At 41.4% G+C, this 19,679-nt stretch overlaps 1 protein-coding gene across 3 annotated transcripts in view; it reads left to right on the forward strand.

Annotated features, from left to right (window-relative positions):
* Positions 1-164: 164 nt before the first annotated feature.
* Positions 165-19,679, forward strand: part of anapc7 (anaphase promoting complex subunit 7) — a 49,470-nt gene continuing 29,955 nt past the window's right edge. The window contains exons 1-2 of one of the 3 annotated variants that reach the window (XR_015761261.1): positions 165-336; positions 4,147-4,333. Coding sequence is in view for 2 of the 3 variants with exons in the window: in XM_043715695.2 (XP_043571630.2) it covers positions 236-336; positions 4,147-4,333 (288 nt within the window). In the remaining variant the exon portion in view is untranslated. The remainder of the gene's footprint in view (positions 337-4,146; positions 4,334-19,679) is intronic. The other 2 variants (XM_043715695.2, XM_043715696.2) reach the window with 2 other exon arrangements.

A 19,679-nucleotide genomic window follows, 5' to 3' on the forward strand; every position in this document is an offset into this window, starting at 1 on the left:
TTACTTTAACAGCCGTTTCTAATCTCGCAGTTGGCAAACAAACGTAGCTATATAATTTTAATTATTAAGTACGTTACGAGAGAAAAATACAATACGCCGTTATGGTGAATTATCATAATTCAGGCGTTAAGTGAGGAGCTCCAGCTGGAGGGAGGTCCGCAGCGCCATTTTTGATGCTGTTAACGCCACTGCTTTAGTGTCGCGTTCACTCAGAGATCTGATCGGACACAAGAAGATGAACGTTATTGACCACGTTCGGGATATGGTGGCCGCTGGCCTTTACTCCAACGTGAGATTACTCAGTAGCCTGTTACTGACTATGAGCGACAATAATCCGTAAGTGGTTGGTTGCTGCTCGCGAGTTCTCTCTCATTTGATTCTGTGTATCCGAGCCTCCTCCCTTTGACATGGTTTGGTTTTAAAATGCAGTTTTACTCCCACCTCTCCGATAAACTCCCCAAACCTATTAAAAGTTTCAGAATTAAAATGATTTTGTTCTAGTCTCAAAGTGGGAGATGAAGAAGCCTTCTTAGCTTACAGGTACTGAATTGTGAATTGGAGTGTGACGGTCTAAGTCTTTGATTGCATTATCTTTACGTATTCGAGCCAGTGCAGTATTGTCGCCTCCTTATTAGAATGATCTACGTCTTCACAGCTTAAATCAATCAGATGGGAGTGTTAGTCTTTATAAATATAGAAATAAAATACTAGGTGGGAGAAGTCATGCTTCATTAACTAAGGCCCTGCTTAGACTATTACCTGAAGTAAAACAGTTCTGTGCAGAATCCCTTAGGAAGAATATGTAGACCTTGGAATGCGTGCAATATAGATTTATTTGAACGATACCTCTATTGCAAGAAAGAAAAACAAGGAGGGATTTTTTTTCTTTTAAAAGTAAACATTGGAATTTAAAGGTTAGGGTGCTTTTCAAGATAGGGTGATATTAGGAAACAGTTTTTCTTATAAAACATCATAGTCATTTGGAACACTTCTACAAATGACAAAGGATGCTAGATCAATTAATTTGAAAGTTTAAATATATTTTTGAGAGTGATTAATTTCTAAAGACTAGAGAATGTAACCAAATCTGTAAATGTTGGTTTTGTGCCCCCAAAACATTATATTCAGTTAGGAAGTTTGAATTCAGTCTTGCCTCTTTGAATCCCTCCCTATCTCTACATCTTTGATTGGCTTTTTGTACCTGCAACCCTTGTTTTTCCTCACCTCTTGTAGCAGACCTTTCAACCTTTTTTTTGGGCAAAGCCATTATTGCTAAGCTTTCAGTAATCTTTGCAATTCTCACCATAACTTGATTTTTCTGTTTTCTCTGCAAACCATGTAAAGCATGATGGACTGTTTTCTGTGCTAAGAATTTTTTTTGTTATAATTTGTTGATCTATTGAGGGTAGTATGTGTATGGAATGAGCTGCCTGAAGGGACCTAAGGGACAACTTTTTTCATGCAGAAGGTGATGCCAGAGGTAGTGTTGGAGGCTGGAACGGTTATAACATTTAAAAGGCATCTAGATGGGTATATGAATAGGAAAGATTTAGTGGGATATGGGCCAAGTGCTGGCAAATGGGACTGGTTGAGATATGTAATCGGCATGGACAAGTTGGACTGAAGGTTCTGTTTCTGTACTGTACATCTCTATGATTGTATGACTGTATTCTTGGGATCGTCTGGTTTGTTTTTGGAAAAATGGCCTTGGATAAAATGTTAAATCTAGGGTCCTGCCTGCCATTTCAATGTTAAAAGTTCTATTAACTTGTTCAGAGAACTGGAGGAATTCTGGTGCTTGGCTAATGTACCTTCCTCAACTAGCAGTGTTTTTTAAAAAAAAAAGTTTATCTCATTGTTTCTAGGATTTTGATTCTGCAACTTGCATACTACATTTCCCTGAGTTTTGATGTAACATATCATTGTATTTAATTGTGTGTGAGAAGATGTAACCTTATCTCTATTGAGTAGAGGGACCTAGGGGTTCAGGTACATAACTCTTTTTAAAGTTTGCATGACATATAGATAGGGTGGCTAAAAAGGTGTTTGGCACACTTGCCTTCATTGCTCAGCCATTTTAAGTATAGGAATTGAAGTCATGTCATGTCGAGGACACTGGTGAAGCCTCTTGAGTACTGTGTGCAGTTCTGGTGGCCCAGTTTTAGGAAGGATATTATTAAATTGGAGAGGGCTCAGAAAATAATGCTGCGTGTGGATGGTTTGAGTTATAAAGAAAGGTTGGATAGGTAGGGTTAATGATAGGTGAATTTTCCCTAGGATGATGGATTTCAAGACTAGAGAACATTTTTACAGTAAGAGGAGAGAGATTTTAAAAAGTCATGAGAGACAAATTGTTTTCACAGAAGGTAGTTTGCATGCGGAATGAACTTCCTGAGGAAGTGGTGGGTGTGGCACAATTACATTGTTTAAAAGACATTTGGATAAGAACATGAATAGGAAAGGTTTGGAGGGATATGGGCGAGGCACAGATGGATGGGACTAGTTTAGTTTGGGATTATGGTTGGCATGGACTCGTTGGATCGAAGGGTCCGTTTCTATGCTGTATGACTCTATGATGGTATCTTGAAACAAACTGATGATAAACCTCTGGAAAGAAAAGAGAGAAATGCAAATGTTTGTCATTGTATATGAAGAACTTTGAGGGAAGCATTGGTCTAGTGGCATTATCAAGGGACTATTAATGCAGGAACTCTGGGAACATTCTGGGGATATGGGTTCAAATCATGCCATGACAGATGGTGGAATTTTAATTCAATAAAAATCTGGAATTAATAGTCTAATGGAGATCATGAAACCACTGGCAATTATTAGGAAAACTCAACTAGTTCACAAATGCCCTTTCAGGAGGGAAACTGTCATCCTCCCCTGATCTAGCCTATATACAATAGCAATGTGATTGACTTTTAACTGCCCTCTGGGCAGCTAGGAATGGGCAACAAATGTTTGTCTAGCCAGTGGTGCCCACATCCCATGAATGAACAAAGAAAAAACTTTAAGAATTTCTGACAGATGTGATGAGATGTTCTATAAAAAGTGCCTTTTATCAGAGAAAATTCAATTTTTGATAGAATTATCTTCTTTCTTTTTTAAATTTGCTCATGTTCTGAATGTTAACCTGACTACTTGACTATGGTTGTTACAATAGGAAATTGGCATTCCCAGACATTTGCATTGTTCCTTCTATTGTGATGTGGCACAATTTGTTGTCACTGTTGATGCTTTGTTTCTGAAATTATTGTATTTAACCCTACATTCTTTACCTGATGCTGGTTTTCTTGAACAGTGGACTGTTCTGGGCAGTAACTAGGAATTCCTTGTTTTAGATCAGATATTCTTGTCCATTGCAGAATCAATTCCTGGAGTGGAGCAGCATGGTTGAAGCTTTAGTTAAAACTGACAGAAGATCAGGGAGCGAGCATGGCTTTTGAACTGGGTGGTGGAGAAGGAGGAGGAGGAGGATTAGAGAAAGTTGGTACCAGTGAAGGGGAAGAAAAGCATCCTTTACATAGAGAAGGAATCTCCAGGCTAGTACACTAAATGAGTGAACAACTCATTTTTGCTATATATGGAAAGAGAAGTGAGAAAAGCACACAATATTGATCTGCTATTCTTGTAACTTGTTTACTGTTAACTCCATCTGTTGCCCCAAAATTCTTGTAAAATTTGTCAATTGACAAATAGCTATGTCAATATTTTCTGGGAGCCTGCGTATTGGACAGCTGTGTGCACCAGTAGGAATGAGGAAGGGTGTAATGTAGGTGCACTTAGTCCATATGGACTCCAGAAGATCTCAAATTTGGCTCACCAGCACCTTCTCAAGGATAATTAGAGACAGACAAAAAACAAATTGGCCTTGTGAGAAATACCCATATCCTGAGAATAAATAAAGAAAAACTGAGGCATCATTTGCGAGGAGTGTATGCTATTCTTAAAAAGTTGTAAAGAGAATTGAAAAGAAAAATTGACATTCGATTTATGATGAAATAAAATTACCATGGGAAATTTGTCTAATTTGATTAGTTGTGGTTTTGATGACCATCCTTTTTTTTTGGTCTTTCAAGAAATAAGGATTGCCAGTAATTTCACAGGTGCACTAATTATGCTTTGTTTGTTCTTTGTTGTCAGAGAATTATTTTCTCCAGTACAGAAGTATCAGCTACTGGTCTACAATGCAGATTCTCTCTTTCATGACAAGGAATATCGTAATGCTGAATCTAAATATAAAATTGCTTTACAACAGAAGAAAGCTCTAAGCAAGACAACAAAAGTGAGACCAGCTGGTGGGAGTACTCCCTCAACTCCACAAACACAGGTAGTGTGTACAGAACAGAATAACATACTGAGTTAACTTTATTGCCCTCTTTCGCTGTTGCTGTCTCTCCATGAAAGCTGTCAGACCAGAGTATTTTCAAGCAGTTTCTGTTTATTTTCATATGTTTTATATCTACACCATTTTCCTTTTTACAGAGGTTTTTAAGTTCTTTATGGTTTATAGGAAAGTTATTGAATTACTCTCTCATTTGTAACTGCATGATTACATAGCCCACAGTGGAGGTGAAGGGCAAAAGAAATATTTTCTGACAGTTAGACTCCTTCAGGCATGGCCAGGACTCCTTTTTTCAGTGTTAAATTAAAAACAAAATCAGTTATTTAGGCATAGAAAGCAGGTCATTGATTAGAATTTTAAAAATGCCATGTTGCAGTCACTTTTCTGATTAACTACGTTTGCTTCTCTGAAAGTACTTTTGCTTAGATGTGTAATCAGCCTGCTTTAGTGGATAAATGGTACAACCATCAAACAATGAACAGAAGCTGGCCCCTTGAATATACTTCACTATTTATTAAGATCTTGGCTGATTTGAATGTGACCACAAATCAACATTCCTGACTGCCCTGTTAACCTTTTACCCCTTGCTTACCAAGAACATAGCCCCCTCTGCCTTAAAAATATTGAAAGACCCTCATCAAGAAGAGTGTTCCAAAGACTCATTACACAGAGGAAGAAATAAATTCCTCATCTGTTTTAAATGGGTGACTCCCTATTATTAAACAGTTATTTCAGCCCACATCTACCCTGATTAGATAATTTTAAATTATACACAAGTTGTACACAAATCCAGGTTTTTACCATCTCTACCCACCAATGTCCTAATACAAGGATCACAGCAGTGAAAATGAAGAATCATTGCTGTCCTGGTTCTAAAAAGGAAAGTGACATCTCGCAATCCAAAATCAGCGATTTTCTTATTCTCAGTTTTGGTAGCAAATTGAATGGTCCTCAAATCATTTATTGTTTGACAGCTGGAATTGAACATCAGTGGAAAGTGTAAATTTGCTATTCTGTAAGGCATATAAACATTCCTAAATATGTTATGTAATTGATGTTGTTTGAGACTGTGCCTTTGGTAGAATAAAATGTAGTGTGCTAAACAAACTAACTGAGATTAAATTCACAGGAAGTTGATAGCCTAGTGGTATTGCCACTAGAATATTAATCCAGAGACCCAGATAATGTCTTGGGGACCTCGGTTCGAAACACACCACAGCAGATGGTGGAATTTGAATTCAATAAAAATCTTGAATTGATCCATTGTTGGAAATCCCATTTGATTCACTAATGCCTTTGAGGGAAGGAAACTGCGGTCCTTACCTGGCCTGGCCCACATGTGACTCCAGACTCTCAGAAATGTGGTTGACTCTTAACTGCTCTCTTGGCAATTAGGGCCAACCCTTATCCATGAATGAGTAATAAAATAAGAATGTGGACTTGTTGGGCCAAGGGGCCTGTTTCCGTACTATAGGGAATTTAATTTAATCTAATCTAGAATTGTTACAATGCCGTAAGGTGCAATTTACCCCATTATGTCTGTGCCAGCTCTCCAAATGGGCATCGCTTTGAGTGCCATTCTCCTAGTAATCCTGGTCCCTCACAGCATCAGCGGTCCGGGTTTGATTCCAACCTCTGGCGACTATTTGTGTGGAGTTTGCTTTTTCTTCTCGTGTCTGCATGGGTTTCTCCCACAGTCCAAAGATGTGCCGGTTAGGTGAATTAGTCATGGGAAATGTACGGTTACAAGGATAGCATGGGGGGTGGGTCTGTTTGGGATGCTCTTCGGAGGAGCGGTGTGGACTTGATGTGCTAAATGGGCTGGGTCCACACTGTAGGGATTCTACGATTACTGTTCCAAAATCTGAATTTGTAACTTTTATACAGAATTATTTTTGTAAATTGACCATCAGTATGGTAGTGTGACTAAGTGCTCTATTCTAGTGGATTCTGCTTTTGTGTTGGAATACAAGACATCTGTGTCAATGTGTAAATTGCTGCCATGTGCGTTTTTCAAACTATTAGTTTTCATTTTTTTAAAATAACTCAATAGCCAATTTCAAATCCATATATGGTCTGTAGAGAGTTTGTCCATGTGAGTTATGGAACATCGGTAGTAGAGAATAGAATACTTCCATATTTTGCTTTCAGTTTTGGCTTCAGTATGAAGCATCCTGTGCTTTAGCTCACCCCCATAGTTTAATGACAGCTGTAAATCCCTCCCAGGGATCAGGAAGTGCTTTTCTGAGTTGGCCATTAGCAAGAAAATCTCTCTTAGTTCCCCATTTTGCATTGGGAACATATGAATTAAGAGTAAAAACAGTAATATCACAGCTGATCTGTTTTCTTTAGTTCAGAATTCCTTGTTCCCATCAGTCCTTGGTGGCCTTTGGTTCCCTTGCCTCCCTCCATCTTAGAAATATTCAACAAACCTACTTCCAATATTTGAGGAGAAAGTGAGGTCTGCAGATGCTGGAGATCAGAGCTGGAAATGTGTTGCTGGAAAAGCGCAGCAGGTCAGGCAGCATCCAGGGAACAGGAGAATCGATGTTTCGGGCATAAGCCCTTCTTCAGGAATGAGGAAAGTTTGTCCAGCAGGCTAAGATAAAAGGTAGGGAGAAGGGACTTGGGGGAGGGGTGTCGGAAATGTGATGGGTGGAAAGAGGTCAAGGTGAGGGTGATAGGTCAGACTGGGGTGGGGGCGGAGAGGTCGGGAAGAAGATTGCAGGTTAGGAAGGCGGTGCTGAATTCGATGGATTTGACTGAGACAGGGTGGGGGGAGGGGAAATGAGGAAACTGGTGAAATCCGAACTCATCCCTTGTGGTTGGAGGGTTCCTAGGCGGAAGATGAGGCGTTCTTCCTCCAACCGTCGTTTTGTTGTGGTCTGACGATGGAGGAGTCCAAAGACCTGCATATCCGTGGTGGAGTGGGAGGGGGAATTGAAATGTTGAGCCACAGGGTGGTTGGGTTGGTTGGTCCGGGTGTCCCAGAGGTGTTCTCTGAAACGCTCCGCAAGTAGCCGGCCTGTCTCCCCAATATAGAGGAGGCCACATCGGGTGCAGAGGATGCAATAGATGATGTGTGTGGAGGTGCAGGTGAATCTGTGGCGGATATGGAAGTTTCCTTTGGGGCCTTGGAGGGAGGTGAGGGGGGAGGTGTGGGCGCAAGTCTTGCACCTCCTGCGGTTGCAGGGGAAGGTGCCGGGAGTGGAGGTTGGGTTGGTGGGGGCTGTGGATCTGACGAGGGAGTCAGATCCACACCCCCCACCAACCCAACCTCCACTCCCGGCACCTTCCCCTGCAACCGCATGAGGTGCAAGACTTGCGCCCACACCTCCCCCCTCACCTCCCTCCAAGGCCCCAAAGGAAACTTCCATATCCGCCACAGATTCACCTGCACCTCCACACACATCATCTATTGCATCCTCTGCACCCGATGTGGCCTCCTCTATATTGGGGAGACAGGCCGGCTACTTGCGGAGCGTTTCAGAAAACACCTCTGGGACACCCGGACCAACCAACCCAACCACCCTGTGGCTCAACATTTCAATTCCCCCTCCCACTCCACCAAGGATATGCAGGTCTTTGGACTCCTCCATCGTCAGACCACAACAAAACGACGGTTGGAGGAAGAACGCCTCATCTTCCGCCTAGGAACCCTCCAACCACAAGGGATGAACTCTGATTTCACCAGTTTCCTCATTTCCCCTCCCCCCACCCTGTCTCAGTCAAATCCATTGAATTCAGCACCGCCTTCCTAACCTGCAATCTTCTTCCTGACCTCTCCGCCCCCACCCCAGTCTGACCTATCACCCTCACCTTGACCTCTTTCCACCTATCACATTTCCGACACCCCTCCCCCAAGTCCCTTCTCCCTACCTTTTATCTTAGCCTGCTGGACAAACTTTCCTCATTCCTGAAGAAGGGCTTATGCCCGAAACGTCGATTCTCCTGTTCCCTGGATGCTGCCTGACCTGCTGCGCTTTTCCAGCAACACATTTCCAGCTACTTCCAATATTCTAAAGCAGTGTTCCAAATTTGCACAAGTTTCCTCTCATCTTGAAGCATTTGACAAGACTCTACGCATGGTAGACTGGTTAGTAAGGTTAGATAACATAGGGGAGCTAGCCAATTGGATACAAAACTGGCTTGAAGGTAGGAGACCTGAGACACAAATTTCAAAGAATTATATACCCGAATTCCTAGGTCTCTCTGTTCTACAACACTACCCAGGACCCTACCATTAACATAAGTAGTACAAGTCCTGCCTTTGTTTATTTACTTAAATACAATACCTTGCATTTATCCAAATTAAACTCCATCTGCCACTCCTCAGCCCATTGACCCAACCGATCTTCGTAATCTTAGATAACTTTCTTCACTATCCACTATACTACAATTTTGATGACATCCGCAAATTTACTAATTCTCCTATATTCTCGTATAAATCCTTTATATAAATCCTTTTATATAAATCCTTTCTCTGGTGACCAACTAACCACGGACATCTACTACAGCTACCTAGACTACACCTCCTCCCACCCTATCTCCTGTAAAAACACCATCCGTTATTCCAGATTCCTCCCTCTCTGCCGCATCTGTTGCCAGGATGACCTAATTTCACCTTAGAAAATCCCAGATGGCCTCCTTTTTCCATGATTGCAATTTCCCTTCCCACATGGTCGACGATGGCCTCCAGCGCATCTCCTCTACTTCCTGCACCTCCACCCTTAAACCCCAACCCTACCAATGCAACAAGGTCAGAACCCCTTGGTCCTCACCTTCCACCCCACCCACACCTTCCGCTACTTCCGCCACCTACAAACGGACCCCACTACAAGATATATTTTTCCCTTCCCATCCCTATCAGCATTCCAGAGACCATTTCTTCCAACTACCTCGTCAGGTCTACGCGCCCTCCTCACCAGCTCACACCCCACTCCAGGCATTTTTCCCTGTCACCGCAGGAAGTGGAAAACTTGCGACCACACCTCCGTCCAAGACCCCAAAGGATCTCTCCATATCTGACAAATTTACCTGTACCTCCAGAACACCTCTGGGACACCCGCACCAACCAACCAACCAATCCCACCGCCCCGTGGCTGAACACTTCAACTCCCCCTCCCACGCCACCAAGGACATGCAAGCCCTGGGCCTCCTCCATTGCCAAACCTGACGCCTGGAGGAACAATGCCTCATATTCCCCCTTGGGACCCTGCAAACACATGGGGTTAGCATGGATTTCACCAGATTCCTCATTCCCCTCCCCCCTACATTATCCCAGTCCCAAGCCTCCAACTCAGCACCGTCCTCCTGACCTGTCCATTGCCTTTCCCATCTATCTGCTCCACCCTCTTCGCTGACCTAGCACCTTCTCCCCAAATTTCATCGACCTATCACCTTCTCCCTGACCTTCATCTACCTATCTCATTCTAAGCTACCTCCCCATCCCCGTCCCATTTATCTCTCAGCCCCCCAGCCCAGAAGCCTATTCCTGATGAAGGGCTTATGCCCGAAACGTCAATTCTCCTACTCCTCGGATGCTGACTGACCTGCTATGCTTTTCCAGTGCCACACACTACCTTTATATAAATGACAAACAAAAGTGGACCTAGTACTGATCCCTGCAGAACACCACTGGTCACAGGCCTCCAGTCCGAAAAAATAATCACCCTCTGTCTCCTATTGTAAAGCCAACTTTGAATCCAATTGGCACGCCCACCCTGAATCCTATGTGATCTAACTGTACTAATTAATCTACCGTGTGGAACCTTACCGAATTTTGGATTTTCCATGTCCACCTTGCCGAGACCATCCAGGATCTTATAAACTTGAATCAAATCAACCCCTACTCGAGTGAAAACAACTCCAGCCTGTCCAATCTTTCCTGGCAACACAACATGCTCATTCCAGATATCAGTTGAGGAAATTTCTTCTCAACCATTGCTAAGCATTTACACCCTCCCTTAAATAAGGAGACCAAGTTTGAACATAGTCTTCAAGATGTAGCCTAGCAGTGCTCTATATAAATAATGCAGAAGATCCTTTTATATTCAATTCCACTTGTATTAAAGGATAATTTTCGTTGGCCGCCTTAATTATTTGCTGTACCTCCCCAAAGTTACTTTGTGACTCATCCTGATCCCTCATTGCTTCTGAATTCTGCAGTTGTTCACCCTTTTAAATAATAGTCTGCTTTTTTCTTAACTTTAGCAAGAAGAGTATCTTTTTTTCTTGCATGATAGATTAGCTGTTAGGTTGAGTGAATGGGCAAAAATCTATCTATATCAACCTCTTGGTTATTGTTATCTTCACAATGAACTTACTTTCCTCTCTTTGTCATCTGGAAATGTGCCATCATGTAGTCAATCCTCTCATCTAAGTTGTTGATATAAATTGTAAAATGTTGAGGGCCAAGCACAGACCCCATTCATCCTACCTATTTAAAATAGACCCATTTATACAAACTGATTTTTCTTTTTGCCATTTAGATAATCTTCTAACCGTGCTAATTCTAATACCATGTGCTCCTACTTTGTGCAATAACCTTGTCAGCTTCATTGAACTGTATATCCCATTGTGCTCTGCAGTTCATGTTTTAAAATCTGTCACTACCAGTTATTTAGAAAAGTCAATTCGCAGAATTCACATGTATGACTTTACATAACTAGTTTATGCTTGTGATAGTTGGATTATTTTAACTTTGCACTTGAACAACTGCGATATGAAAGCCAAAAACACAAGAAATAGAAGACTAAATCCAAAATGAAGAAAGAAACAAGTAGGGGTTGATACTACAGTTTGAATTGTTGAACTCTGTTCTGCATCCAGTGATTGGGGAATACTTAACTGAAGGAATAAGTACTTTTCCTCAAGCTAATGCTTAGCTTTATTGAAACGCTGCAAAAGGCTGAGGATAGAAAAGTTAACATGAGAGCAAACTGAAGGGGTAAAATGACATTAAATGGAAACTCCAGACTGAACAGTGGTGTTTCACAAAGCAAACACCCAATCTTTGTTTGGTCTTCTCAATGTAAGGAAGATCTCATTGAGAGTGGGGGAAAAAAAAGTATTTCTTCAAATGTAATATACCTTTTTCACCATGGTAGAATGTTAAGAGTTTTGGACAATATGGAGAGAGGAGCTAAAAAGCCAGGTGTTGCATCTTCAATGCATGCTTGGAGAGTGTAATGAGAAGGGGAAAGTGTTAGAGTGATATAAAAGAGAATGGGATGGTCATTACAGGAAGCTGAAAGGGAAGATGTGTTTGGAGATAGCATCACTTGGAAGATTATAGAAACGGTAGAGAAAGCAACATTGAACATAGAGGCTGGTAGGGGGAAGACATAGGTGAGAGTTGAGTGCAGGAAATGGAATGGATAGGATCAACCAATGTATTGGAATCACTCAGCAAAAAAGAACACATCAGCATCTACAGGTGTAAAAGATTGCTGAAGTGACTGAGCTGGATCAACTGGGAGAATAGATTGGAGTCCTTACAGGGAGTTGATAGTAAATGTACTACAAATGCTGGAAGTCTGAAACCAATACAGAAAATCTTGGAAATACACAGCAGATCTCATCATCTGTGGATAGAGCAACAGAGTTAATATCTTGTTTTTGACAGTCACTGGTTTTATACTGAATGTTGATTGCAGTTACTATGATCCCAGCTGATGGTAACACTGGGAAAGTTAGATCTTAGAAAGGAGCCTGACTTTGCAATTGTTTACCATGGTATTTGGTCACTACAATATTGGGACATATGTTTTTCAATTGGTCTCCATTTAAGGAAGAAGTGACAGATCTTCTCGTTTAATCACAGACGCTGCTGACCTGCTGAGAACTCAGCAGTTTTTTGTTTTTATTTCAGGAACCTCGTATCCACGATATTTTGCTTTAGTTTACTTTGGAATAGTTGGATTTAAAGTGATAAATCCAGTTGTAATGGATAATGGGTGAAGATGGGTAGGAGTATGATGATGGTGGAAGTAATGCAGGGCTCAAATCTGATTGGAAAGATTAAAGCATCGTGTTGTGGGAAAGAGGAGGACAGAACTTAAGCTAAAAATTTAAACTTTGGAAAGGAGAGAGAGGTTGGTTGTGGGATGTTGGAAGGGTGACAGTTTTGTGCAACAGAGGTTAATTTAAACATTGAGCAATTTGAATGGTTAGCAACTTTATGGGAATGTAGAAGCAAGAGGTGAATCTTAAGGACAAAAGAAGTTCAGGAAGGAGAATCTAGGGAAAGACACTGCCAATAATAGGGATTTAGAGGAATGAGTTTGGCAACGGGAAGGACTGGACAGCTACAGAAATGAGTTCAGTCAAGTGATGAAAGAATGTTGTGCTGCATGCACTTATTAGAGACTCTCATCACACGAACTGGTTCTGTCTGAATGCACATGAAATGGTTTTGCTTGAATGCACCTTCTTCATGATAACACTCTATCAATGGCCACCAGAAAAGCAGATCTGGCTAATATTGCACCTGGGAAAGAATGCACAGGCTTCAGAAGCAAAAGGAATAGAAAAAAAAGTTGTGGTTTATACAACTATACTGTGGGTCTGAATATCCAAGCATCAGCATCCACTACGTTGAGATTTGATGTGTCTGAATAACTAAATAAAACAGAACTATAAATGTCAAACAAATTTCCATAAATCTCAAATCCGTAATTGTGTTTTAAATGCTTAAAGCATTGACAATTACTGTCACCAAAATAGCATGTGTGTACTAGATATAGCATAGGTTTGCTTGTTTGAAGCTAACAGTTGCTGTGGATCAATGCAACAAATTGCTTTTTTGTACTGGGCAGTATTTTTTTGAACGCTAATAAAATTGACATGGAGGCCACATTGTGCAGCAGGCTGTTACTTTGAGATGCTGGTCATGAACGATGATGTTTAAATGCAGTTTTTGCTTGTATGAGTGGTTGCCCATAAGTCTGCGGTGAGCTTCCAGTTTCACTAAACTGCTTCAGGGAGAACAGTGTCAGAGATTGGCACCTCTTTAAAAGGAACAAAGGGAAATTAGATGGTGATCTATAGGCCAGTAGAATGCCTTTTACATCCTGATTTAAGAACACTGGTAGCAACTTGTTGACTTTTATCAGGGCTAGCTCATGGTGTGAGTGAATGAAAGTACTTTTAAAACCAGTAGGATGATAGAATCTGATTTGAAAATACTAACATCCTGGAAGAAATTTCAGTACTTAAACATGGACCCCACCGGAGGGCCGCTGCCCTGGGCTTGACATGTATGCTCAAACTGTCAGGAAATATATAAATGCCAGATTCATCAGCCGTACCCACAAGGTAGAGCAAAACATCACCCGTTCACAACGCAATGCCATCCAGGCTCTCAAAACCAATGACAACATTGTCATCAAACCAGCAGATAAAGGAGGAGCCATTGTCATTCAGAATAGAACAAATTACTGCAAGGAAGTGTACTGACAACTGAGCAACCAGGAACACTACAGGCAACTACCAGCTGATCCGACCAAAGAACACACCCGAGAATTAAACACACTGATCAGAACTTTGGATCCAGTCCTTCAGAGTTCCCTACGTGCCCTCATCCCACGTACTTCTCATGTAGGCCACTTCTACTGCCTTCCAAAGGTACACAAAGCCAACACATCAGGATGTCCCATCGTGTCGGGCAGTGGGACTCTATGTGAGAATCTCTCTGGCTATGTGGAAGGCATCTTGAAACCTATTGTACAGGGGATCTCCAGCTTCTGTTGTGACACTACGGATTTCTTACAGAAACCCACGGACCAGTCGAACCGGGAACATTCCTCGTCACAATGGACATTTCCGCACTCTACACCAGCATCCCCCATAAGGGTGACATTGTGGCAACAGCCTCAGTACTCAACACCAACAACTGCCAGTCTCCAAACACCATCCTACAACTCATTCGCTTTATCCTCGATCATATAACGTCTTCACCTTTGACAACCAATTCTTCATCCAGACACACGGAACAGCCATGGGGACCAAATTTGCACCCCAGTATGCCGACATTTTTATGCACAGGTTCGAACAAGATTTCTTCTCTAAGCAGGATCTCCAACCAACATTGTACACCAGGTACATTGACGACATTTTCTTCCTCTGGACCCATGGCGAGGAATCACTGATAAAACTACACAGTGACCTCAACAAGTTTCATCCCACTATCAAACTTACCATGGACTACTCTCTACTGTCTCTCATTCTTGAACACATGTGTCTCCATCAAGGACGGACACCTCAGCACCACACTCTACCGCAAACCTACAGACAACCTCTCAATGCTGCACTTCTCCAGCTTCCACCCAAAACATATTAAAACAGCCATTCCCTATGGACAAGCCCTATGCATACACCAGATCTGCTCAGATGAGGAGGAATATGACGGAAACCTGGAAGTACTCTAGGACGCCCTCACCAGAACTGGATACGATGCTCAACTCATCAACCGCCAGTTCCGATGTGCCACAGCAAGGAACCGTAATGACCTCCTCAGGAGACAGGCACGTGCTGCAACTGACGGGGTACCCTTCGTTGTTCAGTACTTCCCAGGGGTTGAAAAATTACGCCATGTTCTTCATGACCTGCAACACATTATCAATGAGGATGAGCACCTCACCAAGACCTTCCCCACACCTCCACTACTTGCCTTTAAACAACCGCCAAACCTCAAACAGACCATTGTTTGTAGCAAACTGCCCGGCTCTCAGGACAACTCCATACAACCCTGTCACGGTGGACACTGCAAGACGTGTCAGATTGTGGACATAGATACCACTATTACGCGTGGGAACACCTCCCACCTTGTACATGGCAGGTATTCATGTGACTCAGCCAACTTGTCTATCTTAGACGTTGCTGACAAGGATTCCCGGAGGCATGGTACATTGGGGAAACTGAGCAAAGGCTACCACAACAGATGAATGGGCACCGCACAACAATCAACAGACAGGAGGGTACCCTCCCAGTTGGGGAACACTTCAGTGGTCTAGGACATTCAGCCTCGGACCTTCGGTTGACCATCCTCCAAGGTGGACTTCGGGACAGGCAGCAGAGGAAAGTGGCCGAGCAGAGGCTGATCGCTAAGTTTGGTACCCATAGGGAGGGCCTCAACCTGGACCTTGGGTTCATGTCACATTATAGGTGATCATCATTGCACTAGACGCAGAGACGCACGCTCGGACACCCATCTACACACACACACTCCCACACTCTCACATGCACCCCCTCACAGACTTAAGACACTCTGCACTCACTACACACACTTTCTCACACTCACAACCCCCATCCCAGACACACACACACACACACACCCCCAGACAGAAAAAGACCCACATGCACACACACATTTTGTGGGGTGAATTTGTACTTGCAGAGTTACATTGCACTTTGCTCAAAAACTGCATACATAGAACATAGAAACATACAGCGTAGTACAGGCCCTTTGGCCCTCGATGTTGCGCCGATCCTAGCCCACTATCCTCCATATGCCTATCCAATGCCCGTTTAAATGCCCATAAAGAGGGAGAGTCCACCACTGCTACTGGCAGGGCATTCCATGAACTCACGACTCGCTGAGTAAAGAATCTACCCCTAACATCTGTCCTATACCTACCACCCCTTAATTTAAAGCTATGCCCCCTCGTAATAGCTGACTCCATGCGTGGAAAAAGGTTCTCATGGTCAACCCTATCTAAACCCCTAATCATCTTGTACACCTCTATCAAGTCACCCCTAAATCTTCTTCTTTTCTCCAATGAAAACAGCCCCAAGTGCCTCAGCCTTTGTTCCTTTTAGGTGTATATCTAAATTTCTCTGAACATATTTAAAAAACTTAAGTTTTTTTTTTAGAAATGAAATATGCTTTGCTTTACACTGAAAATGAATAATTATACACTTCTTACTTTATTCTGTCTGCCAGCTTATTTGTCATTCATGTATCTTCTTGCAACCTCTTCTGTCCTCATAGCTTGCATTACCACCTAGTCTTGTATCATCAGCAAATTTAAATATTGTACTGGGTCCCTTTGTCTAAGTCATTAAAGTAGTTTGTAAATAGCTGAGGTCCCAGCACTTACTTTTATGGCATTTCACTAGTTTGCCAATTTAAAAATGTCCCCGGATCCCTATTCTCTGCTACATTCCAAAATGTCTTTTAGAAGTCCGGCTTTAAAGCATCTTCCTAAATACCTATTTCAACTCTTTTACACTTCAAACCTATTAATTGTTTGCTTGGGGTGTTCAGCTTCCTGGATAGCAGTATTTGAAATTTCTTTTGTTCTTGTCAGTGTAGATCATAATTGTCAACATGCCTGTTTTAGGTTGCATCTTAGTTGAACCCATCTCCTCACCGAGCTCCTGTGTTGATGGATTTCCAGCAAATGTTTGGGCAGTGACCAGGAGCAGGAATCCTGAATCTCTTCACCATTCTTTCCTGCTTAGTAATCCCTCTATCACACAACAGTTTGCACAATTCAGAAGTATACTGGGGTTCCTCCAAGAATGTGCATTTTTGCACCCTTCTCTTTTTCTCATCCACATGCGGCTTTGGTGATATGATATTATGATCACAGCTGATGATACTACTGGGTAATTCAAATCCGAGAATGAAATGATCTATCAAGCCAGATTTATTTTACATGGTTAAAGGCTGGGGATAGTTAGGGTTCGTCATTGAGATTAATTCACAAGAGGTTGTAGTTTCTTTAGCAACATAATGGAAATTAATTAAGCATTTTTAAAAACACAAGCTACCTAAAATAGAAAAGATAATTTGAATGATCTTAACAGCAAAATAAAGTTCAGCCTCTTTTCCAATAGTATTTCTTAGAGATTCAAGTTCAAAGAAATTACACTCCTGTCTCAATTGTTCATGGGGTGGATATAACTGACATCTGACAGTTTCTTTGGATTGTGGAGGCAATGAATCCATTCAAAGTCTGCAAATATGGAGTTTTTATGCATCTGAGAGTCTAAACCGGGAACGTTCCTCATCAACCCCCCGGCCATCCTAGGAAAAAGACTTTCGGGTATTCACCCTATCCATGCCACTCGTGATTTTATAAACCTCTATAAGATCACTTCTCAGCCTCTGACGCTCCAAAGAAAAAAAACCCCAGCCCATTCAGCCTCTCCCTATAACTGAAACCCTCCAGTCTTGGCAACATCCTTTAAATCTTTTCTGCATACTGTCAAGTTTAACAGCATCCTTCCTATAAAAGGGCAATTGGAATTGTATGTGGTATTCTAAAAGTAGCCTCACCAGTCATATACAGCTGTAACATGATATGCCAACTCATCTACTTAATGTTCTGACCGATGAAGGCGAGCATGGCTAAGGTCACCTTCACCACCCTATCTACCTGCATCTGCATCCCTAGGTCTCTTGTTTGGCAACATTCCCTATGGCTCTAGCATTAACTGTATAAGTTCTGTCCTGGTTTGCCTATTAAATGTTAAATTTTTACCCAACTTGTTATAAGTCTAACAGTATAAACACCTTTTCATAAATTGCAGCCAATTGCTTTCTGACAAATGCTGCATTCAGAACTCTTGTACCTATCCAAACTCGCTCTTTTGTATTCACCCATCGCCCCTTTGCTCACTGACTTGCATTGGCTCCTGTACCAGCTGTGTTTTTTTTTTAAGATTTTCATTCTTGTTTTCAAATTCTTTCATAGTCTCTTTTTTTCCCTTATTTCCATAACCTCATCAAGTCCTGCAATCCTCTGAGATCTCTGTTCTTCTCTAACCTCTTTCATTGCTTCACCATTTGCAGTTGTGCAGTTAATTATCTAGGTCCTAAACTCTGGAATGCCCTCCCTAAATCATTGTACCCCTTTCTGTATTTGAAATTAGTACTTAAAATCTGCCTGTTTGACTAAACATTTAATCATTTATCCTAATTATTTTGTATGTGCCTTGCTGTCAGATTTTGTTTTGAAAATCTTTGTTTGGTAAAGATGCTCTATGCATAAGTAGTTAGAGTGATGAGGCCAGTAGTAATGCCCCTACAATTTCTCCGTAAGGTAAATCATTATACGGCAGGAATCCAACCTGGTATCTTGTTGATCTAATTGGCTGAGCTCCTCATTGCTTTAACCAACTCACTGGCCGCTCAAGCTCCTGTCTAATACGAGTGCAACGAGAGATTCACCAAAGATACTTGGAAGGCCTTCATGTTATTCATAATCACAAAAGTAAAACTGTTAAGGCAAATAAAGAGATGAACCAAATTATTTTCTTGATCAAATTAGACCTTAATTACTGTTTTGAGAACTAAGTTTGATTAATTGAGCTAATAGCTTTGGGGTACAGTACTAAGTTTATTTTGGGGATACTCTCTGAAAATTTAATGTCACTGTTCTCAAACCATAAATCTATTTGATTCACACATTTTGAAGATGTGATTCATATTGCTGACATGCAGGATTCTGAGAATTCTTAACTATCCCAATATTTGGTAGACTACATATGGCCTATTTTTATGGAATATTATAAATACCATTGATTTGAAAAACAATAAATCTTTCTTGTTGGCTTCCAATATGATAAACCCTGACTACAGCAGTGAGAAGTGCTTCTTTGTAAATGTTTGGGTGCACTGCAGTGATTTCTTTCCTCATTGCTAAGTTTTTTTTTGAGGAACTCCCAGACTGTTCTGCAGCACAGCTTTTAAACTTGTTTTAATTGTAGGTAAACCTGAATTTATCCACATTCCTAGTTATATGGTCATAGACTGCCTGTTCAAATGGAATTGAGTTAAACTGTACACAGCCCATCCTAGTAGGAGTGACGGTCTTGTTTCCTTGAAGCACATTAAAGAACTGTTTGTTTTTTAGAGCGATTTGACTGCATTCTTTGTTGTTTTCTGTTTTTATTCACAACCCAGTTATCAGATTTATTGAATTTTATGCTTTGAGTACAGTACCATAACTATTATATCTCCATATTTATTCATTAAAGCAATGTTATGTTGGTTATAGTTTTGTCATTTTAAAGGGAGGTTTCATAAATATATCTGGATAGATGCACACTTGTTTAGAGTTCTGTTATTTAGTATTAGAAGAAAACTACTTCATTATTTTTATTCCCTGCCCTATCAGGGATGGGAACATGGCAGATTTAATTAGTTTTCTCTAAGTTCATTTCTTCCGAAGCTAATTGCAGCAGTTTCATAGTTAGTCAGCCTGAGATCTGGTAACCCTAACCTGATGCTTGTAATCTGTGTAATTTAATGATTAATTATCCCTTAAAGTAGTAATAAAGCTAATCATTTATGTAGAACTGTTTCATTCAGATCACTGCT

The sequence above is a fragment of the Chiloscyllium plagiosum genome, unplaced genomic scaffold (assembly GCF_037043375.1).
Source record: "Chiloscyllium plagiosum isolate Xiang-an unplaced genomic scaffold, Cpla_swu_hap1 HiC_scaffold_24, whole genome shotgun sequence".
Taxonomy (NCBI): Eukaryota; Metazoa; Chordata; class Chondrichthyes; order Orectolobiformes; family Hemiscylliidae; genus Chiloscyllium; species Chiloscyllium plagiosum.